Source organism: Alexandromys fortis, unplaced genomic scaffold (genome assembly GCF_014885135.2).
Source record: "Alexandromys fortis isolate MF-2015 unplaced genomic scaffold, M_Fortis_MF-2015_v1.1 scaffold_377, whole genome shotgun sequence".
In the NCBI taxonomy this organism is placed as follows: Eukaryota; Metazoa; Chordata; class Mammalia; order Rodentia; family Cricetidae; genus Alexandromys; species Alexandromys fortis.
In genome coordinates, this window is record NW_026068257.1 from 33,438 (window position 1) to 59,518 (window position 26,081).

Consider the following 26,081-nt stretch of genomic DNA (forward strand, 5'->3'; position numbering starts at 1 on the left):
AGGAATGCTATGACTCCTACAATATTGTATACTTCATCCCTAGTTACTTCACATTCTGTGAGGCCCAGAAAATGAATATAGACTTTTTTACTGATTAAATGTATATGTGATCAATATTTTATATCTTTCCATCTAATAGGGGTTTTTGTTGTTCCTAATGATTTGGGTTTTTTTGTTTTGTTTTGTTTTGTTTTCCGAGACAGGGTTTCTCTGTGGCTTTGGAGCCTGTCCTGGAACTAGCTCTGTAGACCAGGCTGGTCTCGAACTCACAGAGATCCGCCTGCCTCTGCCTCCCGAGTGCTGGGATTAAAGGCGTGTGCCACCATCGCCCGGCAGTTGTTCCTAATGATTTGTTTTTAAATTTTATTATTAACTTTGATGTATATAGGCATTTTGCCTGCATGTACATGTGTCCTACATGTATGTCTGTGTATAACCAATGTGGTATCTGTAAAGGCCAGAAAAAGGCATCAGGTACCCTGGGACTTGTGTTACAGTTATGAGCTACCATGTGGGTGCTGGAATCAAATTGGAGGCCTCTGGAAGAGTGGGAGGTGCTTTTCATCCCTGAGACATTGCTTGAGTGCTCACCACCCTCACCTCCCCCTTTTAATGGGAAACCACTGTGGCTTCCAACTTGCAGTCCTCCTACTTTAACCTCCTAAGTGCTGAGATCACAAGACATTGGCACCATACCCAGAAATATTTTTTCTTTATATCACTTGCCCTCTGATAATATCAAAGGTTTTTAGAGTTAACCTTAAGATTCACAGCTAGACCATGGTGGCACACACCTTTAATCCCAGCACTCAGGAGGCAGAGGCAGGTGGAACTCTTGAGTTCAAGGCCAGCTTGGTCTACAGAGCTTGGTCTACAGAGGGAGTTTCAGGATATCCAGAGTTACACAGAGAACTCTGTCTCAAAAACAAAAACAAACCAACAAAGAAGACCTATAAATCCTAACAAGGTGAAAGCACAATCCTTCCACAACTCCCTGCCCTGTTTTGTCCATAATGTCTCAAAGACGTGTTTTAAAAATTTAAAAATTACATTTACTCTCTCTCTCTCTCTTTCTCAGGTCATCAGCTAGCAGTCTTTACCCACTGGCATATCCCCTGCCTCCAGTTTTTTCAGTGCAGTGACTGGCAGCGTGCCTTTCTTCCTGCCTCGCTCCAGTCTCCTAGTGAGACTGTCAAGGCCTTGAGTACAGAGTATGCTCCAGTGAGATCTACAGGACTGGTCTGAAAACACAGCAGTTCCTCTTCTGCTTTCTGTAGATACCTGTTCAAATTATTAGAATTTGCTCCCAACTCATTCCACAAGCATTTCAGAAGGAACTTGGTTCTTGATATTTCCACCTCTGCTTTAGCAATCTTCTTTTTTTTTTTTTTAAAAACATTTATTTATTTATTAGGTATACAATATTCTGTCTGTGTGTATGCCTGCAGGCCAGAAGAGGGCACCAGACCCCATTACAGATGGTTGTGAGCCACCATGTGGTTGCTGGGAATTGAACTCAGGACCTTTGGAAGAGCAGGCAATGCTCTTAACCTCTGAGCCATCTCTCCAACCTTTAGCAATCTTCTTAAAGGCTTCTGCCACCAGCTTATTTTCACTGCTAAAAGTAAGATTTCATCAAAGGCCCATAGAGCATACTAGGTAGGAATTCAGGTGACTGGGGTTTCAAATATTACTCTACCAATCTTGGGCAAATTAACAGAAGTCTCGGTTTTCCTTATTTGCCAAGTGGAGATAACAATACTTAACCCCCAATGGTAGTGCATTATGAATGTTAGGGGTTTTCTGTATTGCCTGGGACATTTAACTATCCAATAAACCTTACCTATTCTGAGGATCAAAGAATGTAAAAGTAAAAGAGCCCTGGAAGATAGGAGAGGGATGATCAATTGTTACTTTATAACTGATCAGCCCTACTTAATGTCAAATATGGGTATGACAATAATGAGTGTACTTAGAGATGTTGAAAAGCAAGAAACTATACTGTCAATAAAATTTGTTAAGTAAATTCTGTGTCCAAAGAAAGAAACAGGAACTAAGGTTCAACCTCTACTGTCAAAAGACTAGAGTTTAGTTTCCTCTTTAGTAAAGAAAAGCTTCAGTAGTCATTGTCCTTCTCATAGAAATATGGTAAAAATAAACCAGTAAAATTCTGAGGTTGTGTGTGTCTTTTTTTTTTCAGGATAGAAGGGAAAACAAGAAATATTTCAAATGAGAGAAACAGGATCCTATTACAGAGTATTCTAGTACTGTTTCAAATCTAGAAAAGAAATGCCAGAGAAATGCTACATATAAAAATAACTTGAGGGGCTGGAGAGATGGCTCAGTGGTAAGAGCACTGCCTGCTCTTCTAAAGGTCCTGAGTCAATGCCCAGCAAGCACATGGTGGCTCACAATCATCTATAATGAAATCTGGTGCCCTCTTCTGGCTTGAAGGCATGCTTGCAAGCAGAATACTGCATACACAATAAATAAATCTTTAAAAAAATAATTTGAAAGTTATGATATATTTCTGGCTAATATTTTCTAGTTGATATATCTTTGTTCTAAGTAAGCATTAGATCTCAACAAAAATGAAATATGCAAATAAATTTGATGTGGGATTCCCATCTGTATGCTGTGAATATCATTGATTAATAAAGGAACTGCTTTGGACCTATAGCAGAACTATAGGGGAACAGAGCTAGGCAGGGAAAACTAAACTGAATGCTGGGAGAAAGGAGGCAGAGTCAGAGAGAAGCCATGTAGCCCCCTCTGGAGACAGACAATGCTGGAAACTTTACCTGGTAAGCCACAGCCACGTGGCGATACACAGATTACTAGAAATGGGTTAAGTTAAGATATGTGTTAACCAATAAGAAGCTAGAGCTAACGGGCCAAGCAGTGTTCTAATAATATAGTTTCTGTGTGATTATTTTGGGTCTGAGCTACCAAGCAGCCAGGAACCAACAAGTGGCCTCCTCACAACAAATATTAAGGCATAACATATCACAATAAGACTAAGTGACATGGGGAAATGACTTATACTAAATAATAAAAGGCTAGCCTTTATATAGTCTACTTTTGTTAGAAATAGAAAAGTATATAGAAGAAACCAATAATTGGGTGGGGATTACAAGTAAATTTATTTTCTTGAAATCATTTTTAAATAAAACATACATTTCATAGAAACCCTTCAAGTCCTAATACTTGGAGTGCTAATACCCTCACAAAATACCGAGTTTCATCTTAATATATGTCAAAACCCTTTTAGTGTTTATACACTACCACAAAACAGGTATAGACAGAGAATAAAAAGTGGTAACTCAAAGAGGGAAAATTTTCAATACTAATTTAACTCGGTTATGAAATGTTTGCATCCCTGACTAGATAAATAGCATGCATTGGTTTAATTTATCTTACCATTAAAGCATACCTTGAGAATAGCTATTGGCTTGAGAAGGTTCACCTATCATGTCCACTGATAATGAATTGTGTAATTCCTGAGAGTGTTTTTCCATTAGCTCTACTGTGTCACTGGATGAAGATGACGATGAAGACAGTCCCAATCTCATATATCTTCCTTTTTTACCACACAGTGAACAGTCTACTGGTGTGGCACTAGGACCCCGGGGCAGATGAACTTCATCTCTGTTGTAGTTCCTAATAGCTCCACTGTGATGCACAGAGCGCTCTCGTTGCCAGATGTAATGGGTTGGTGCAATGGCCATAACCTATAGTGAAATGGTTACTTTAGAATTTAATAAAAGCATAAAATTGAGTAAAGTACAGAAATTGTACTTCAAGAGCAGCCTTTTCTAAAACAGATTAAAAAACAAAAGAAAGGAAAAAAAGACTGGAGCCAGGCGGTGGTGGCTCACACCTTGAATTCCAGCACTTGGGTGACAGAGGCAGGCAGATCTCTGTGATTTCGAGGCCATCCTGGTCTACAGAGCAAAGGACAGCAAAGGCTATGCAAAGAAACCCTGTATCGAAAAACAAACAATAAGAACACTTAGGTTACCGAGTTTAGAGTTTCTACAGCGGCATTTCTGAAGAGTGGCTTTTTGAATCTTTAATATTATAACTGGCAAGGATCTAAATTTAGTTCAACAAGATAATAAAAATGAAGAAACCTTGGGCTGGAGATATGGCTCAGTGGTTAAGAGCACTAGCTGCTCTTCCAGAGGTCCTGAGTTCAATTCCCAGCAATCACATGGTGGCTCACAACCATCTGTAATGATATCTGGTACCCTCTTCTGGCTTGCAGGTATACATGGAGGCAGAATGTATATATACATATTAAATAAATAAATAAATATTTTTAAAAAATGAAGAAACCTTTTAAGTTGATATTTATTTATTTAAGCAGAGTCTCTCTATATAGCCCTGGCTGTCCTCAAACTTAGAGATCTGCCAGTTTGGCCCTCCTGAGTGTCAGGAAAAGGTGTGTGTGTCTGTCAATAATTAGATACCAGCTAGGACATTTATTTTTAAAATTCTAATTATTTCTAAGTATATGAAAGATAATGTAGTTCATCTAAAACATTACATAATTCTTAACTTTTGAGTGTGTTAGGTTAAAAAATTAGGCTCCTATGTTTGTTAGGCTAATTTTTAAATATTTGCAGTTATATCAAGGGTTGTGGTATTAAAAACAAAAACATAAATTAATTTCTTTGTTCCTTAGTTTCCTTATTTGTTACACAGCGATAACAGCAAGAGTGTATTTTTAGAAGATTGTGGTGAGGAAAGAATGCATTTTATTAAGCACTTAAGGCCTCACCATCGGAGCTGGAGAGATGGCTCAGTGGTTAAGAGCATTGGCCAATCTTCCAGAGGACTTGAGTTCAATTCCCAGTACCCACATGGCAGCTCACAACTGTCTGTAACTCCAAGATTTGACACTGACATACATGCAGACAAAACACCAACGCAAATAAAATAAAAATAAATTATTTAAAAAGACCTATCAGGCATTGCCATAGGCTTATTAAATAAAGCATGAACTTTATTTAGTCGTAGACTTTCTTGTCCTGGCTCTACCAATTGCTGACTGTATGCTATGGAGCAAGTTATTTAACTTCTCTGAGGTTCACTTACTTCATTGATAAAAATGGGAGTGCTAACTACTCCAAAGATTGTTTTGAGATTCAATATTATATATGTAAAATCTTTACCACATAGTAAGCAGCTGGAAAGTGATAGCCATTTAAGACATTGAGAAAAGGAAAAGATTACTATGCTGACTTCATGAAATTCAAAACATCAATGAGTTTTAATTCAAAACCTTTAGCTTCAGTTATCAATGACCCACAGTGAGAATTAGAATAATGCTAAAATGAGAGCCAGAGAGGCAACAGTAGTGGCTTAACCTAGTCATTTTTCTAAAATGTTCTAAAATTTCTAAAACTTCAGAGCTATATTGGGGGCCTAGGAAGGACAAGGGAAGGCAGCAGCGGAGGAGCTCAGTTCTAGGGGTGTATATATAAGGTATATAATTTTGTTTATTAAGAACTCTTGCTAGGAAAATAAAATATTACTAGATTAGTTTACTCAGCAAATGGTGGTGGTGTGGCTTTACCAAGCAAGTGCTGTATTGCTGAGCCACCTCACAAATCTCTATGCAAGTTTCTTAAATTTTATGTGTGTATCTATATACACATATATAGATAAAATGTAATTAATCTATAAAATAAATACATATAAAATATATACACCTATGAAGATGGGAAGGACAGAAACTATGATTCATATAACTCAGGATGGCTTTGAACACACATATGGCTAAGGATGACCTTATTCTTGGATTTCTGGTCTCCTTGTCCACCTTCTAAGTGATGGGTTTACAGGTGTATACTGCTATATCCTTCCTTTAAGTTTTCAACTAAAACTATTAATAAAGTTCCATACATAAAAGAAAACTAGAAGCAAATGAGAATGTTAATTGTACAAAACTTCCTAAGGTGAGGAAGTAGAATATTAGATAACTATTACGATTGTATTTTTTGGGGATTGAACCCAGTGCTTCATGCAAATTAAACAGGCATAATACCACTGAACGAGACTCCCCAAGAATTTCTTTCTTTCTTTCCTTCTCTTTCTTTCTTTCTTTCTTTCTTTCTTTCTTTCTTTCTTTCTTTCTTTCTTTCTTTCTTTCTTTCTTTCTTTCTTTCTTTGAGACAGGGTTTCTCTGTGTAGTGTTGGAGCTGTCCTGGAATTCGCTCTGTAGACCAGGCTGGCCTCAAACTCACAGAGATCGTCCTCCTCTACCTCCCAATGCTGGGATTAAAAGTGTGTGCCACCACCACCCAGTTTATTTCTTTTGTTTTTAGTGAATGTCTTTTCCTCAGCACTTTTTCATGTCTAGAATATTCTCTTCTTTTGTCCTAGTATGACTTTTGATCTGTGTGTCCTCAGAGAAGCTAGGCACCCTCTCTGTGCTTCATTGGTCCCCTCATCTGCTACTTCCTAGCTGAGAGGTAATTCATGTGTGGTGATGAGAGCCATGACTGATAGGCTCTCAAAGACTGTGAGAGTTGTTTTCGCCTTGAATCTTTACAATATTTAACATAATTTTTTTACACTGGGTGACATGATGCCATTTTCATGCGAGGATGTAATGTACTTTAAAGCATATTCCCCACATCTTGCTGCCCTCACTCTTTTGTGCCTTACCCTCCCTTTTAGTTCCTTTATACTTTTGCTGCTTTTACTTTCTTTTTAAAACCCATTTTACTTATTATTAGTTATTATTTGATTGTTTGTTTGGTTTTTTTGGGTTTTTTTTTTTTTTTTTTTTTTTTTTTNCAGGGTTTCTCTGTGGCTTTGGAGCCTGTCCTGGAACTAGCTCTGTAGACCAGGCTGGTCTCGAACTCACAGAGATCCGCCTGCCTCTGCCTCCCGAGTGCTGGGATTAAAGGCGTGCACCACCATCACCCAGCATTAGTTATTATTTGAGAAAGTGTCTCTTTATGTAGACTGGTCTCAAACTCACAGAAATCCACCTGCCTCTGCCTCCCATGTACTGGCACTAAAGTTGTGCACCACTATGCCCAGCATAGTCATAGTGGTGTTATGTCATGTCAGCTGTACATATATGGTTTGATACATCTCTATAAAAAGTAAGATGCACAAAATAGAGAAAAATGTGGTATTGGTGTTTTTGAGGTCTACAGAATAGTAAGACAAGAAACGAAAGTAAAAAAGATAAAAGTATGAAAAGAAATCAAAGTATCCTTATTTTTAGATGATCTAGTTTCCTACATAAAGTCCACAATCCCAAGATTCCACCAGAAAACCCTTAGAGCTGATAAACACTTTCAGCAATTTGGCAGTATATATTAATAAAACATAGAAAAATCAGTAGTCTTCCTATATACCAATAACAAACATGTTGAGCAAGAAACCAGAAAGACAATCTTATTCACAACTTCCTCGAAACAAACAAACAAACCTTGGAGGGGATGGAGAGATGGCTTAGTGGTTAAGAGTAGTGACTGCTCTTCTAGAGGAACTAGATTCAATTCCCAGCAGCTCAGAACTGTCTATAACTCCAGTTCCAGAAGACTGAAACCCTCACACAAACATACATACAGGCAAAACGCCAATGTACATGAAATAAATAATTTAGAAAAACCTTGGAATAAACTTAACCAAGAAGAAAAAAGACATATACAATTAAAATTTTTTCTAAGCTTTAAGCATCATTTCTATGTGGTGATTCTCCTTAGCTTCTTTTTACCCAGTTATTACCCTAAATTCCTATGTTTAAATACTAAATTCCTTAACTTTTCAATAAACCAGTTTGATTCTCTTTCCTTTCTTATTACAGTAGAGAATCCAACATTATTCCTGTTATACAGATCTGAAACAATGATTTGCTTTCCCAAATATGCTCTAGCCAACTTATTACTAAGTCATGACAACTATAATTTTACATTATAATGTAACATTCTAACACTGGCTTCACTTCCAGAGTACTTCTATCTAGTTCCTAAACTATAGCAAGTTTAGCTCTTTCCAGCAGTTCCAATAGAGGGTCTCTTTTGCATACCATCATTGTATTATTCTGTCCAATACTATTGCTCCCTAAATTACAAATCTGAAACCAAGCAGTAGCTATCAGACATTAGCTATGATGATACTGTAGCAACAACACCAGAGTACATAAAGCAGCATAAAGAAACGCTTTCTCCCCAGCCAACTGTCACCCTCTATGATTCATGAAAGGTGCTGGGATGGAATCTCTCAGTGGATAGGCAGCTACCCTGATATGTGAACCAGTCTAGAAATTAAGCCATCATCAGTGTAAATTAATTTCACTTTAAAGGAACTATGTCTAAAAAGGCAAGAAAGTAAGAAGCCAAGATCAGAGTCAGTAGGGAAGTTGAACTAAAGTGAGAAAAAGCCAACCGTTATAAAATGCAATGCAGTTAATATGGTTATAGATAATAGTTCTGCAAATGTAGTTTTTAAAAGAAAAAGGGGCTGGGTATGGTGGTGCATACCTTTAATTCCAGCATTCAGGAGAGAAAGACAGGCAGATTGCTGTGAGGTCAAGGCCAGCCTGGTCTATAAGTTAAGTTCCAGAACAGCCAGGGCTATGCATAAAGAGCCAAAAAAAGAAAAAAGAAGGAAAGAAAGGAAGGAAGCAAGCAAGCAAGCAAAGAAGGAAGGAAGCAAAGAAGGAAGAAAAGAAAAGAGAAACAAATTACAAATCTCAATATTACCTAAAAGGGGAATACATGTTTTTTTAACAGAGGTAACAGAAAGACAGGTCATAATTTAACCACACTTTTTAACTTGAGAAATGGAAAGAATAGTTATACTTCTTAGTTCCCAAGATAATAAGATATAGATTTAAAATATCTTCTAAATCACCATTGTGTTTATATGGCAGCTAGATGCCACAGAGAGAACAGTGGGAAGTCATTACACATGACCTTTAGATCTTTATGTTAAAGTCTCCTAGAAAATATCTTAATTTGTATGTGTATCTACACATGCACATGCCTGTGGCACCAGAAGAGTGTGTCAGATTCCTAGGAGTCAGAGCTGCAGGTGGTTGTGAGCTGCCAGATATGGGTGCCAGAACTGAACTCTGGTCTTCTGGATGATGAGGAAGTGGTTCTAACTGCTGAGCTATCTCTCCAGTTCTGAGCTAACGGCTTAAGAATGAACAAGATCATTTACTAAGTTAATTCCAATGGAGGCAAGAATAGGTCCTAGGACTGAGCTCTGGGGCACCTTAATAAGGCTGATGAGAGAAAGGGAACTGACTCGGAAAACCACATGAACACAGTACATCAGAGAAGTAAGTGTGCCAAACACTGCTGCTAAGTTGAGGACTAAAACCTAAAATCTGTCCTATGTTTTGGCAACATAAGGCTATCAGGAGGCAATGACACAGCTCTGTTAGACAGCGGAAAGGTTTTATATAATAGTTTCAAAGAGAACGGGAAAGAACAGAATAAAAGCAGAGTAGTGTATACGTGGAAAATTATAATGCTCAAATATGGCCTTCTGTCACTCAAGGCAAACAGCTATGCAGATTGCCATTTATTTCTTTTTTTGAGTCAGGGTCTCACTATACAGTCCAGGTTGACATTGAATTTGAGATCCTCCTGCTTTAGCCTCCTGAGTACTGAGATTATAGGAATGGACCACAACGTTTACTGTTTATCCACTTGACCCAAGTAGAGACATAAAAAATACATGCAAGAAACAGAGACATAAAAATAAGTTACAGGATTCTTTCCATACCTTCTAATTGGATTCAGTTCAGTTTGAATGACAATGAATTAATTTTAGAGGCCTCATATATGTAACTTTTCATCTTTCCCATTGAATTTAACCTTGTAGAGTCTTAGCCTGCTATATAATCTTTCTGTTATTTCCTGTCCTCTTTTATTTCTGAATTCTTGCATATGTACAGGGCTGGGCAGTGGTGGTACATGCCTGTGATCCCAGCCTGGTCTATAAATCAAATTCCAGGACAGTCAGGGCTGTTACACAGAGAAACCATGTGTCAAACAAACAAACAAACCAGGAAGAAACCTTATTTATAAATAAAATCATTTACGAAAATACAACATTAAGAAAACAATATGCTAAGCATGGTGATGCATACCTTTAGTCCCATTTCTAGGACAAAGGTAGACTGATCTCTACATAGAATTTTCCAGGACAGCCAGAGCTATATATATAGAGAGAGACCCTGTCTCAAATAGTCTCAAATTAAATTTAAAAATTTTAAAATAAAAAATGTATTCTTTGTGAAAAGAGGTATAATTTTAAATAAATTTAAATTATACACCATGCTGTTGGCCTCAATGTTGAAAACGATCATATACTTTAGTGGAAATTATTATTCAGCTCTAGTTTCCTAATTTTATAATAATCTTGAATAAGATTCTTTAATATGTTCACAAACCCCTTGCTGGCATAGTGGTGATCTTTTAGACAGGAAGGGAACACTACAGTAAGAACAGTATAGAAGTAGTTTGCTCTAAAAAAATGGAAATGACAAATTTTAATATCTGATAAAATTCATACAGAAACAGAATATACTCATACATTCATAATAGTGACTGAGATTAATGATCTCTGTACATGTACAAAGACAGAGAGAGAAAGAGCATTAAAAACCAAAGTGGGTGGGCAGGACAGACTGGCACTATATACTTGTACTCTAAACTGAAGAGGACAAAATAGGACTATGAATTCCAAGCCAGGCTGGGTTACTTTCTGGACTCTATCCCAAATAAGAAAGCAAAATAAACCAAGGAAAATTAGGTAAACAAAGATTATAAATAAAAGGTGTTCTTAAATCCTTACCTCTTCACAGCACCGCCTGCTCACAATAGCCCTATAGTCAATCCTGTCCCAGAGCTGGTCCCTTAACTTTAAGAAATTAGGGAACAGTTTTCTCCAGTTTTTCCCTAAAGCCCATGGAAAAATTTCATACTTGGCTTCTTCTTCATCTTCTTCAACTGTATTAGCCAGGTACCTAACAAAGAGGATCAACAACCGAAGAAGGAAATGGATAAGGGCAATAACAACAGAAAACAAAACAACAACAACAAAAGAAATACAAATGACTTATCAACACATGAAGGGTATTCATATCTAAAGTATATAATAAAAATAGTGATATAATTGTTGCATCTTCAGGTCTTTCTGTATTCCTATAAATTTTGACCTTTGTTCTGGGATGCAGTCTGAAGTTTTTCTGACTTCTAAGGTGAATCTGTGGCATGTTCAGTCTGGAGCTAATCAGCTGACCCCAGACAGGACTTTCTAAAGCATCCCCTTACTACTCCAGGGACTGTGGTGTCTGCCTGCCTGAGAACAGCTATGCTTATCGTTCTAGATGAACAACTGTGAGCCACTCTTTGGGCTATCTTTGGGTTGTCTTTCTTTAGGCTATCTTCAGACAGCTCCTTCACACACATTTGGAAGTCGGTATTTTGCCATATACTTGAGGGGAAGCAGACATACAAAGAAGCAGAAAAACAAAAATCATGATAAAGAGAAAAACTGACTAATCAAAACCAATCCAAAAGTAAACTGATACATAAAAGGACATCAAAACAACTGTAATTATTCTTTTTTTTTTTCTTTTTGGTTCCCACTTCCCCTCTGGAATCTAAGGCCATATTTGCCTCCTCTTTGGCCCTGGTATGTGTGAGTGCAGGGCCACATCTATCCAGCAACAAACGGTCTCTCTATGGAGGCCAGGCTGGCCTCGAACTCACAGAGATCTGCTTGCCTCTGCCTCCCAAATGCTGTAATTAAAGGTGTGAGCCACCATGCCAGTTAGTTATACAAACTGTATCTGTACTATAGGTATTTGGGGCTTATGGGTCATATCATCTCTGTCTCGTTCTCAGCCCTGCCTTATTTGTCAAAGCTCGATCGAAGCATATAAGTGACTCAGTAGGGCATAGCTACAGGCGGGAGGAGAGCCAGCCCTGGTTGCAAACTATAGGAAGGCACACCTTCTCAAGTCAAGCCAGGGCACAAAACAACTATAACTATTCTATATGCTCAAAAAGGAGATGCATGAAACTGTACTTCTAGAGATGAAATCCACAATATGTAGGATGAAAAGCACTGGACTAGATTAATGGAAGATTGAGTACTGGAGAAGAGATTTGTCAATTAAAGGTACAGTAATAGAATCTACCCAAACTGGAATATAAAGATAAAAATTAAAAGTCAGAAATAGAACATTAGTTAAATGTGTGAAAACTTCAAGAAGTGAATTCAAAGTGAACCTGGGATCTGAAAAATGGCAGGTAGACACAAACTATTGATGAAATAGATGAATTTTCCCAAAGTTTGAAGAAAATGGGGCAAGAAATGTAAGCTGTTACAATGTTCACACAGCATGCAGGAGCCTCTGAACTTGGTCCCCAGCACTGCATAAATAGGTATGTGGCACATACCTATAATTACAGCCCTTGAGAGGTAGATGCAGAAAGATCAGAAGTTCAAGGATATCCTTAGCTATAGAGAAAGTTTGAGTCCAACCTGGACTATAGGAGACCCTTTATAAAAATTTGACAAAAATTATAAACCTGCAACCAGGCAATGATGGTACATGCCTTTAATTCCAACACTCAGAAGGCAGAGGCAGGTGGATCTCTGAGTGCAAGGCCAGCCTGGTCTACAATGCACCAGGACAGTCAGAGCTACACACACACATACACAAAAACCCTGTCTTGAAAAAGCAAAAAAGGAAACACAACCCCTCACTAACTAACAACAAAATATCTCTCCAATAAAAATGAAACAAAAAACACCCAAAACAAAACAGAAAACCTACAAATATACAAAGAAATGTAATGAATAAGAAACAAGAAATCACAAAAAAGTCATACCATGGTACATCCTAACCAAGTTGTTCAAGAGCAATGATAAAAACTTAAAAACAGACAAAAAGAGACACATTAAACTAGAATGTTGTCACACATTTGTAATCCTAGTACTTGAGAGGTTGAGACAGAAGAATCAAGAATCCAAAACTATCCTCAGCTATGTAGTATGAGTCCAGCCTGAACTACATGAGACCCTGGTAAAAAAGGAAGGAAGGAAGGAAGGAAGGAAGGAAGGAAGGAAGGAAGGAAGGAAGGAAGGAAGGAAGGAAGGAAGGAAGGGCACAAGAAATTACTACAGGAATAAAGTTAAGGGTGGGACAGATTTCCAATCAGAAGCAATGCAAGCTCCACAGGCTTTGACAACAAAAACATTACAAAACACACAAGGAAACAAAACATCATGAGAAGCAAATCCCAAAGTCAAGATAGAATATAAAAACAACTGTCTAGGAGCTGGAAAGGCTCTTACAGAAGACCTGGCTTCAGTTCCCGGCACCTGCGATCTCAGCATTAGAAAGGCAAAGAAAGGAAAATCAGTTCAAGATCCTTGGCTACACAGGGAGTTTGGGGCCCGCCTAGGCTACAAATACCTTATCTCAAAAGATTTTAAAAGATAAGAAAAGAGGGCTAGAGAGATGGCTTATTTTTACAAGCACTGGCTGTTCTTCCAGAGGTTCTGAGTTCAATTCCCAGCAACCACATGGTGGCTCACAACCACCTGTAGTGAGATCTGGTGCCCTCTACTGGCCTGGATGCATACATGCAGGGTGAACACTGTGTTCATAATAAATAAATACATCTTTAAAAAAATAAGAAAATGAAATTCAGGGTGTTACAAGACTATAATAAGGAAACATTACATGACTACATACAAAATACAAGCTTTAAAACTGGCTAACAAAACATGCTTAATGAAAAAGAAATATTGGATTAGCTTACAGAAAGCATGATCAGACACAAGATGGAAATTATAATTCATGCTACTTCAAATATAATACAATCTTCAGTGCAATCTTAAAGATTACTACATAGTAAAAGTTAATTGCCCTTTAATGGTTATTACCACAAAACAAGAGAAACATTCAGTTTCAGACCTTTACCTAGATTTGCACTAAAGTCATTTTTGGTTTATCTTTAATTGTCAGGTGAAGAAAACTACAGAATATGTATGATATTATATGAAAATAAAATACTGAAACACATAAATTGCAATTTAACAATTCTGGCTGATTCTGGCTCTTGGAAATATCATACATACATGAATTTACACCTCAGCAACTCTGCTCCTTTTGTTTGTTTGTTTGTTTTTTTCTTGAGGTCAGGCTGCTCTCAAACTCATGATTCTCCAGCCTTAGCTTCCTAAATGTTGGGAATATAGGTGTGTACTACAACACCTGGTTTCCTTACTAACTTCTGTGATCTTGCAAAGTGCTTTATCTTCCTAAATTCTGTTTCCACATAAGGAATAAGAAATGCATTTCATTTAACTCAGAGGCAGAGGCCAGCCTGGTCTACAAAGTGAATTCTAGGACATCCAGGGAAATCCTGTCTGGGAAAAAAACCAAACAACAACAAAAAGAATACATTTCATAATAAAACTAAATGTATAAATATATAAGCTGTGGCAGCTGACAAATAATACTCAGTGTTAGCTATTACTATTAAATTCTTCCAGTTTAGCAACCATCACATTTTCCTACATTTGGGAAGTGTCCCTCTAATTAATGCATAGATAATGCCCCTCTGGTTTGATTTCTTTAAAAACTCTGATTCTAAACAGACTTTGAGCACAAATTTCTTCCTAGGTGCTGAGAGCTATTGTGGCACACCAATGTCTTTTTTTCAGATTTGTTTCTATGTGTTTCAGTGTTTTGCCTGCCTGTATGTGAGCCATGTGTGTGCTAATGCCCAGAGGCCAGAAGAGAGTGTCAGGCTCCTTGGAACTGGAGTTACAGGTGGTTGTGCTTAAATCACTGAGCTAATCTCTCCAGCCCCCAATACTGAAATGGCTCAGTATACAATTCCTACTTTAACACTTAAAATTATTCATGTACATTCCAGCTGCATTGCTGTATCCATGGAGAGGGTAAAAGTCTTTGTCTTTTTTCTTTTCTTTTCTTTTTTTTTTTTTTCTGTGGGGGAGGTTGACTAGTAATTGAAACCAGGGCATCCTGCATACCAGGGAAACCACGCTACTTCCTCGAACACCACAACTTTCAAAATATATTATGTGTTTTTTTATTTGTTTGTTTTGAGTCAGAGTTTTTCTGTGTAACAGCCCTGACTGTCCTGGAACCAAAATGAATTCTTTTTCTTCTTTTTTTTTTTTTTTAATGGTTTTTCGAGACAGGGTTTCTCTGTGTAAGTCCTGGCTATCCTAGAACTCCCTTCCTCAAACTCATGGAGATCCACCTGTCTCTGCCTCCCAAGTGCTGGGATTAAAGGCATACACCACCACCACCCAACCCAAGATGTATTCTTTTTTCCCCACGCCCCCCAAGATGTATTCTTAAATTTAACCTTTTCCTTTTATTCTAAAGCACTGCTGAGGCCTGACTCCAGGGTTTTGTGCATACCAGACAAATATTCCACCATTAAGTTATATCCCCAGCCCTGAAATTGTACTTTTCCTTACTAAATTACGACCTATGAATTGGAAAACCACATCATTAAAACAACTTAACAGATAACAAGGCTATCATTAATTAATGTGCTATCACCAGAAAATCTGGAGAATAAACAATATTCAGTGTTTGATGAGACCATCAGTGAACACAAAAGTATTAAAAATGAATAATTCCTATCTTTTAGATATAGACTTACAAGGAACATATCCACGCTGGACAGTGGTGGTGCATGCATGCCTTTAGCAAACTTGGAAGAGAGAGGCAGGTGGATCTCTTGAGTTCCAGGCCAGCCTTATCTATAGAGTGAGCTCCAGGATAGTCAGAGCTGTTGCAAAAAGAAACCCTGTCTCAAAAATAAAAACCCCACAAAACCAAAAACCACAACCACAAAGCAACAACAACAACAAAAACCAGTGGGGGATAGGAAAGAGAAAGAGAATTGGCGAAATTTATATGAGAGCACTGTAAAAAATGTAGAAGACACAATACAACCTGAAGTGGGGTAGTGAACAATAAATCTCTGGCATGTAATGTAAGAGAGGGAAAAGAACATAAAACTATCCCGCTAAAGTAAAATATATGCAATTTTCATACACAAGAAGGCCTATTAACAATATCCATAAAAATTTAATGTTTCTGCTTTAAATTATAAATCACATATATTGTAAATAACCAATAAAATTCATTTAAGTAGAAAGCATACTTACAGAGCAATAAAGAAATTTATCCTGGTATGCTCATTTATAGTAAATTTAGCTCTCTTGAAATAAACAAAGGTCATAGCCAAAAGATACTATAAGGAAAAGTTAGAAATTAATATTAGTGGTTTGCTTTCTGTAATACAATTGCTATAAAATAGTAAACTAAACTTTAAGGCATTATTAATCTTTATGCAATCACCTGAGCACTTATTATTTTCTCCTGTAATTAATCCGCTTGAATATGTGAGAGTTACTGATAATTTATTATATTTAGCTAGGTGTATTTCCAAATCTTATTATAGCTGATGCATTCTAAAATTAAAATTCCATTTTTTTCTAACTTAAATTTCAATCTTATAGAGAAGTTGAAATAGTTCAATGAGTAACCAAACATCTTTCACCTAGATTCACCAATAGTTACTCTAAAAAATAATATGTAAGGATAACTTCTAAATAACTTCAAAAATTAGAATAGCAAGGCTTAGTTTCATTGAGAAAACACATTTTAAATGCAATATCACAAATACACACAATTATCCTATTAGAATGTATGCCAAGATCTAATGGTTTAAATTTGAAACAAGTTAAAATATAAATTTTTATCTTTCATACTTATTTATTATCTAGTGAGGGCATTGTACAAGAAGATAATTCCAAGGGTTCCCTTAATTTCTAAGTAAAGGATTCCTGAAATAATGTCAAGTGTTCTGGGTTAGTTACTTTTCAAACACTGCCCCCTGCTGTCCACCAGCATTAAAGCACCTAAACTGTACCGTTTACCACAACTATAGAAACTGAGGATTTGGGTATATTAGTTTATTTGAAAACTGACACTGCGATTGTTTAAAAGATTACATTTTTGGAGACATATTTTATTTTTACACACAAACATATTTATTTATGTATTTATCAGTGTGGGTCATGTGTCGGGCCACCATCCAGATGAGGCAATCAGAGAACAAATGACGGAAGCCCATTCCATTCTCTCTTCCACCATGTGAATCCCGGGATCAACTCAGGATTGACATCAGGCACCTGTAGCAGTTGGTGTAGTATGTATGTATCCTGGCAACCTCACATCAAATGTTTGTGATAAAATGTTAGCATGTGCCAGGCAGTGGTGTCGGCACCTGTAATCCTAGTACTTGTGAGACTGAGGCAGGCAGATCTCAGTGAGTTCGAGGACAGCCTAGTCTACAGAGTGAGTTCCAGGACAGCCAGGGCTACACAGAGAAACCCTGTCTCAAAAAACAATAACAACAAAAAAAGTTAGCATGCCACAGATTTACCTCAAAATAATTTACATTCCTAGGAAGAAGGGTTAAAAGAAAGAATGGCCACGTTGATGATGGCTGTACTTTTAAGAGCCACACGGAAGGTCTTTAAGCTGTGTGTGCTTTAGTTTTTCTAAATTAGTTTCCGGAGGCTGCAGAGATGCCTCAGCCATTAACAGCGCTGTCTATTCTTCCAGAGGACCCGGAGTTTGATTCTTAGCACCCATACGGGGACTCACAACTGTCTGTAACTCCAGATCTTGGGGACCGGACACCATTTTCTGACCCTCAAAGCATGTAAATGGTGAACAGACATACAAACAAACTGATCACCCAAACACATAAAGCTTCTAAAAAAAACTTTCCAAAATTAATTTTATTTTAAAAAATATTTTAGCTTTTAATTGTGTGTGTGTGTGCTTGTGTACATATGAGTGCAGATGCCTGAAAAAAAAAAAAAAACAGAAGTCAGCAGATCACCTGGAGCTGGAGCTACAATCAGTTATGAGTCACTCAGTACCGGTGCTGGAAACTGAACTCAGGTACTCTGAAAGAACAGGAAGTCCTCTTAACCCACTCAACCAGCCTCCCAAATTAAAAAAAAAAAAAAAAAAAACTTCGAAAACTTTTTTATCTTTGGCAATTTAGTATGAAACAAAGGCCTTCATTTCAATTCTTAGACTTTAATCATAAACTAATCTTCTATACTTTCCTTTATCTATTGATTTATATTTTAACTGTTACTGAACTTAATATATGAGTGCTCAGTCTAAATTGGTATTTACAAAAGTAAAATGGCAACTTTCAGCTTACTCAAAAGCATAGAAACAAATATTGAAATGTATCCATAAAAGAGCATAAACCATCGCTGTTCCTAATAAACTAAACAGTTTATAGAATATGATATCTAACTGAAGAAAATGTTAAACTAAGGGGTGGGGAATGAGAGATGTGAATAAGAATAAAGTATATGGGCATCTGGGTACATGCCTTTAATCTTTGAGTTCAAGTCTACAAAGGAAGCTTTAGGACAGCTAGTGTTACATAGTTAAGCCCATGTCTCAGGAAAAAAAAGTATAATAAATGATACACACATATGATAATATCACAATGAAACTGATTTCTTTGTACACTAACCTAAAAGAGAATGATCCATTATTTTAAAGATACTTTTAATTGTGTCATGTTGGAATGTGTGTATGCGTGTGTGTGTGTGTGCACTCATGCACCCGCCCAGAGCTGGAGTTACAGTAGTTGCAAGCAGCCAGATGTGGGTAGAAGAAACCTCTGGATCCTCTGGAAGAGCACCAAGTGCTCTACTAACTGCTAAGCCATTTTTCCACCCCACAAGCTATTTGCTCTATAGAATATTTCTCAATTTTCACTTGTCTAGTGTTTTTCAAAGTATGTGACAGTCGCTAATCTGTGGTTGTTACCCAGCAGTAAGAAAGCCATCATGGAATAAGAGGCTATTTACGCTATTAGAAATTATATACAACAATTTAATGCCTCTTGAATTATAGTAATAAATTGATTAAAAGGATAATTGAAACTTTTGGTCTGAATTACCTATAAAATATTCAAACTTATAGAAGATTGCCTTAATGGAGTCTCAAGAACTTTTCTCCATACCAATTAAAGGTAGTAATTCTTCTTCTTGGTCTACTTTTTAAAAAAAAAAAAAAGTAGTAGTTCTAACCAAATGAATTGAATCTAGCTGACCACAGTTATACATGTCTCAGGAGGCTGAGGTAAGGTGATTGTGAATTTATGAGTTTGAGGTCAGGATGGACTGGAATGAGAGAGAATGTATCCTTGCCCTCCACCCCCACTCCCTACCCTGAACCCTGCCACCAAAGTATTGAGTATTGTTTCCAAATAGATTTGGTAAAAATTAAGCTTAAAAATTCTGCTTTGGGAACCAGTGGAATGGATCAGTGGGTAAAGGCACATGCTGTCATGGTGGAAGAAGAGAAACAACTCTGTAAATTGTCTTCTGACCTCAACATAATGCCTACAGCATACATGTTGTCACTGTCCACACACACACACACACACACACACACACACACACACACACACACACACACAATAAATATGACCAAAGAATTCTGCTCTGAAGGAAAGACATAGGCTATTTTTCTAAACATAATGAAGGAGAAAATCCTTATTGGGTATCAAAAAGTTTAATGATCTAGTAACACAACGATAGCTTATGATTATACTGTTTCCAGTTTACCTTGTCTGCAATTTTACAACAGCAATCCATCCACAAGAAATCTTGAATTAAGTCGTCATCTACAACAAAAGGTAACTATGACTTATTTTCTTTAAAATGTTTCCTTTTGAAGAGATACTTTCTGTATTGGGACATTATAAAGTGATGCTTGGAAATTAAGCAAAAATGGTTACTAAGGTTTAGTTGTCAGTTTTAAAAGTAAATTTATTATTGCAATGACTATCATTTCCCATCTGATTTGCCTTTATATATATTATATTATATATATATATATTATATATATATATACACTCAGCTTTAAAAGTGAATAATGTTTCACTTTTGAGCATCCAAAAGCATGTTGGGAAACTCCAGCTCTTTCTTCTTTTGCAGAGTACATTGTAAGAGGCAGAAATGGAATCTGAAGTAAGATAATTCATCTCCTAATAAATAATAGCTTAATATTGTTCTAAGTGTATCACTTTTCCCAATTACTTTCACCTTTTTTCATTTTGGGTATTATTCATTTGGGTATTTTTCATTTTGGACCCTTTCCCCTATTTCCTCTCTAGTCTACTTATTACTCAAAAATATAAATGTCTACATAAATAAGTTCAAGTTTTACTTGGATTTATAATTAACATTTAATTTTGAGAAAACCAATTTTTAGAATAAAAGGATCAACAAAATTTTGAAGAATAATATCTACCACAGAGTGGTGGTGCAATCCTTTGATCCCAGCACTTGGAAAACAGAGGCAGGCAAGTCTCTGTGAATTCAAGTTCTACTCCAGGCCAGCCAGAGTTACTTGACAAGACTCTGTCTCAAAACAAAAACACAACAAAAAGCAATATCCAAAAAGTAAATTTAAAAAAAAAAACTTGTTTTGATTTGAAAGCTTTAAAATAGATAATCTCAAAATATGTTGAAAACTATGAGAAGCCGGACAGTGGTGGAGCACGCCTTTAATCCCAGCACTCGGGAGGCAGAAGCAGGTGGATCTCTGTGAGTTCGAGACCAGCCTGGTCTACAAGAGCTAGTTTTAGGACAGGCTCCAAAACCACAGAGAAACCCTGTCTCGAAAAAGCAAAACAAAAAAACAAACAAACAAACAAAAAACCTATCAGAATTTAATCTAGGAAAATCACCTTTGTTTTAATAACAAAGCAAAAGGTTCTTTTAATTCATTTTGTATGTTATGAATTGCATTCTTGTAATTGATATTTGGAAACTTCTAAGAATAACTTTATTTTCTGGAATTAATTTGTTCTTTTAATTTTGTTTCTATTTCATAAGTCACCTAAAATGGTGGAATCAGGTGTTTCCTTATGACCAGTTAAGAGTATTCAAAAACCTTGTGGGGTAAGGACTGAAGATGACCAACAAAACGGGTATTTTGCTTGCATTATATCTGAGCATTTGGTAGGTGAGGGCAGGATTAAAAACACAAGGTTATCCTTAAGTACATAAAAAGTTTAAGACTAGCCTGGGCATACAGTGGACCCTTTCTAACACAAAGGTGGTGAGGAGCAAGAGAGAGAGTAAAGAAAGGTTTGTGGGCAATCATTTTGCTCTCTTCTTACTAAGGAGCAGTGTTAACATTCTAGATTCTGATTGGAGAAAACTTTATAACTTCTCTTTGCATTCCTTATATATTTAGCTCATCTTTTAGCTCTGATACTCTTTACATTTTACCAAGTTTTCAGGCAAGCATATAGACTTCCTCTATAGTCAAGGAGGTCTGCTGTGCACCACTATTAGACTGTGCTGTGATCTGAGTCCTTATCAGGAAACATCTACACTATCTCTTATTCTATTGTCTACCTTGCAACTGCAAAAGCAGGGCTCCTTTTCTTGGCTGGTATAAACACTACATTGTAAAAACCTGACAAAAGAGATTTACACTAGGATTCTTCAGTACTTTACACTATTAAAATGTCTTACACCTACCAAATAACTTAAAGAAAGCAGTCATTTCCTGACGTTGTATAATTAGACAGGGTACTTTGGGCCGCTTAGATTTGTTGTTGTGTGCATTTTTTTCAGATGCTTGCCAACTATCTTTGAAAATAGGACGCTTCAGATTGATAGGCTTTTTAGTTTGATGTGACCGATTAGAACCTGATTTTACATGAACAGTGACAGTAGGTGGTGTCTCACAACACATCTGATTGTGCCGCATTGTGGCTTCCCGAGATTCCTACAAAAATAAAAATAAAAGATTATTGATCACATCCATTCATTTCTATATAAAACTATCTGGATACTACCATATGTAATCATACAAAATGTTGATCTTGCTATTAAAATGTTATCTGTAACACCAAGTCATATCAGAAATTGTTCTTACAGTGCTCAGAAATGCTATGCCTCCTTGGGTAACGGCATACTCCCTCTTGTTCATTTTCCCTTGGTTATTCTGGAACTCAAAATCAAATCTGAAACTTGCTTATTTTTTTTTTTTTTTTTTTTTCTGAGACAGGGTTTCTCTGTGGCTTTGGAGCCTGTCCTGGAACTAGCTCTGTAGACCAGGCTGGTCTCGAACTCACAGAGATCCGCCTGCCTCTGCCTCCCGAGTGCTGGGATTAAAGGCATGCGCCACCATCGCCCGGCTTATTTTCTTTTTATAGTGTTCATTTTTCCTGGTAGGTCTTCCTTGGCAACAAGTTTCCATATTCAATAAGCAATTATTGGTATTTTCTGAACAGTTTTAGCAAATATATGACACATGTGCTTTGTATGATTTTCACTAGTGTGTGTGTGTGTGTGTGTGTGGTTTCTGTTGAGACAGGGTCTCACTACACACTTCTTAGCTGGCCTAGAAGTCACTAAGCAGATCAAGCTGGAACAACTTCAGGATCCTAATGCAAACCTCTGAATCCCTGACTCATAGTGACCCAAGCAGCCACACTTCCCTTGGCATTCAACAAGTTATGTACAGATTCCTTCCTGCTCTCAGAATCTCTCCTGCTGAAGGTGAAGCTACTACACCCAAACTAGCTGGATACTACCAATACTGCCCAATCTGAGAGTCACATACACAGTTTTATATTTTTAAGCTATATTTAAAAAGAAAACATGGCCAGGGCAGTGGTGGCACATGCCTTTAATCCCAGCACTTGGGAGGAAGAGGCAGGCGGATCTCTGTGAGTTCGAGGCCAGCCTGGTCTACAGAGCGGGTTCCAGGGCAGTCTCCAAAGCTATAGAGAAGCCCTGTCTCGCAAAACAAAAACAAAGGGAGAGAAAGAGAGAGAGAATATATGAGGGCTGGGCTATAGCTCAGTGGGAGGGGAGACTACTTGCCTAGCATGTGTGAGAGCAGAGCTCAAGCCTCAGTGCTAAAAACAAAGTTAATTTTAATAAAGCCAAATAGATCAAACATTTAATTTTAACATCTAATCAATATAAAATTAATAAAATATTTTACATCCAAAATCTTTTAAGTCTGGTACATTTTAAAAAAAACAACATTTTTATTTCATGCGCACTCATGTTTTGCCTGTAAGTGTGTCTGTGTGAAGGTGTCAGATCCCCTGAAACTGGAGTTACAGGCAGTTTCAAGCTGCCACGTGGGTGCAAGGAATTGAACCCCAGAGCTACTGAAAGAGCAGTGCTTTTAACCTCTGATCCATTTCTCTAGCCCTGATACATTTTTGATACTTTATACATATCTCAATTTTATGTTAATTACTAAATAACTCAAAATGTAGTCCTATAAAAATGAAGTAGTGTATGAGAGAATATTTTACACTCCTTCCATTTTGTAATTAAATGAAGTAAAAAAAGTTTTCTGTTGCACCCAGCCAAATAAGTGTTTATGGTCACATGTGGCTAATGGCTACAGTGTAGGGTTAGATGATAAAGAAGTAGGCAGAGGGGGCTGGAGAGATGGCTCAGCAGTTAAGAGTACTTACTCACTGTTTGGCACTCACAGGGGCTCACAATCATCTAACTCCAGCTCCAGGGAATTCGGTGCCTTCTTCTGGTCTCTGAGGGCACCAGGAAAGCATGTGGTGTACAGACACACATGCAGGCAATATAATCGTGTGTGTGTGTGTGTAAATAAAAAGGAAGGAAGGGGAGAAGGAGAAGGAGGGAGGGAGGGAAAGAGAGAGGGGAAGAGGGAGGAGGGAGAGAGAGAGAACAGTAGGCAGAGGATAGGAATGGAGAAAAACACTTGTAGCTACAGCTATGTCTTTAGTCTGATAGGAACCTGGACTCTATCTCAAAAGTAAACAAACAGAACCAATCAGCCAACAACAAAAATTAAACAGAAGAAATTATAATTAGTTCTACAATAATTTCTTGCATTTTGTTTTGCTTCCTTCATCTGTCTTCTGGAAAAAAAACCTAAGCAATCATTAGGATTCGCCAATGGAGTGGGGGCAAGGCTAGGTTCAGTGGTAAAACATACCAGAATACAGAATATTGTGGCCCATTTTTCACGAGTTAAGTTTGACTCAGTGGTGACTTTCAAATAATTATTTTTATATTGAAACCAATGGAAAATAAGAAAAAGCAAACTTCGAATATCAGACTATTTCATCTAAGACTTGTGAAAACGGGAAAAGGGAACGTCTGAAATTCCCAAATAGATATTCACTGAAGTTAAGAAAGACTGAAGGAAAGTCGTGGAGCAAGACGTAAGGACAGAAGCTGTCTATGCCACAGCGTGTGTAAAATTCCACTTTGCGGGATCTCTGTGGCTTAGCTCTTTGCTCAGAGGAAAAGAATCAAAGGCTAATTAAAATATGGGCATTTCTCTAGAGAAAGAGGGATGCAGCTTGATTCCTGCATGCTTCTCAACCTGGACTCGGGTGAAACCCCTACTTTTGTGCCATCAGCTCCCTATCTGGGGTTAGTAGACGCTGTTTTGCGTCACTCAAGGCAAAGTCTCACAACATAAGGTAAGAATCCTTCAATTCGCCTGCATGCATTCTAGCGACATTTGAAAAGTCATAGCAGAATTCATAAAGACCATGTCTGAGTTTGTGAGGTTTGGGGTTTTGTTTGTTTGTTTTTTGTAAATACACCTGAACTTTGTAGGCGTCTGGAGACAGTTCTCTCTGGGCGTAGGATAAAGGGCATCTGGCGACAGAATCATAAAATAGAAATCGTTTTTTCTGTATGAAAATCCAATCCCTGGCGACTGGGGATAGGCAGGCGGAGAAACTTTCCTACATCTGGGGTGTCGCGATGACACAGGGCAGCTCAGAACTCAACACTGCGATGCGACTCTGGGTGGGAGCGTGGGACACGGGATCAAGCGGCAGGACTCGCATCCCCTCAGCCCCACCGTGCAACCCGACCTGCCGGGCGACCCGGTCCCTCCAGGGGTTCCCTCCGGTCTCCGCCTCCGGGAGGCTCACTCGCGTCCCGGCCCTCAGAGCTGGGGGGAGGGGGTAGGTGCGGGGTGACCTCGAGGCCGCGAGACCGCCCGGATGCGCCGCTGAGGACTGAGGGGCCTCCTCACGCCGGACTGCGGGAGAGAGCGGAGGGCACCGGCGCTGCCGACACTCGGGACTCGTCACCAAGGCCGCCCGCCCAGCGAGGGCGAAGGTACCTGCGCAGACCGGCGAAGAGCGAGCGGCCTCCGCTTCAGCCCGCAGCCTCAGACGGTTGCTCGCTGGTCGCCCGCACAGAGCAGCACCCGCTTTCCAGCCGCCAGCTGCCCCGCCGGGAGCGCGCGGCCGCCGGAGCCAATCGGAGCGCGGGAACAGCTGGGGGCGGGACCGGCTCTGTAGCCCCGCCCCGCCCCCGGGCTGACGCCTGGTCTTCTGCCGTTATTCGGCTCTAGCTCTACGGACCTCTACGCGGGAATCGCGCTTTTCCGCGAACGTGTCAGTGTGGAACCGTTGAGGTGCCCGCCCCGGACGGGACGAGGACACCGTGATGCCCTGCAGGCCGGGGTCTTCCGCTGTACTCCTCCTCCCGCTTCCCTGCACACACCTCGCACTTGTGAGCTTGAGAGAATGCTGCCGCCCCAGAACCGCGTGTGCACAAGTGTCTGAAAGGAGGAAGAGCCCGCCTAAGCTAGCTCAAAGGGTGTGAATAAAGTGACTTATAGGGAGAAGACTGTGTTCTCCCGTTCACAGTTAAATCCTGTGTTTTCTTGAGTGGTCTGGGATGTAGCAAAGGTGTTTAATAAATGCTCGCCTGCCCCATCCCTCTAATGCAGAATCTGCTTTTTTTCAGCGTCCGTTTCTCCATCCTGTTAGTCTTTCATGTCTTACTGCCTCATATTCCAGAAAAGAGCGAGATTTAAGTCATTCGGATGGCTGACGCTGCGTCTATGACTTTCTTTTCCGATTATAGCATTTAAGAGCATCTTAGCCTTGTCTGTTTGCAGTACTTCCCAGTTATTACTTTCTTGCTTAGCA

General features: G+C 38.4%; 1 protein-coding gene across 2 annotated transcripts in view; it reads right to left on the minus strand.

Moving 5' to 3' along the window:
* The window catches only part of Spdya (speedy/RINGO cell cycle regulator family member A), a 31,984-nt gene extending 6,529 nt beyond the window's left edge, over positions 1–25,455 (minus strand). Inside the window, exons 1-6 of one of the 2 annotated variants that reach the window (XM_050131576.1) lie at positions 25,265–25,455; positions 21,652–21,901; positions 19,723–19,781; positions 16,216–16,301; positions 10,837–11,008; positions 3,434–3,731 (exon numbers count right to left, since the gene is read on the minus strand). In XM_050131576.1, the coding sequence (XP_049987533.1) occupies positions 3,434–3,731; positions 10,837–11,008; positions 16,216–16,301; positions 19,723–19,781; positions 21,652–21,883 (847 nt within the window). In that variant the 5' untranslated portion in view covers positions 21,884–21,901; positions 25,265–25,455. Of the gene's footprint in view, positions 1–3,433; positions 3,732–10,836; positions 11,009–16,215; positions 16,302–19,722; positions 19,782–21,651; positions 22,148–25,264 lie in introns of those variants that run through there. The other variant, XM_050131577.1, reaches the window with a different exon arrangement.
* Between the last annotated feature and the right edge of the window lie 626 nt (positions 25,456–26,081).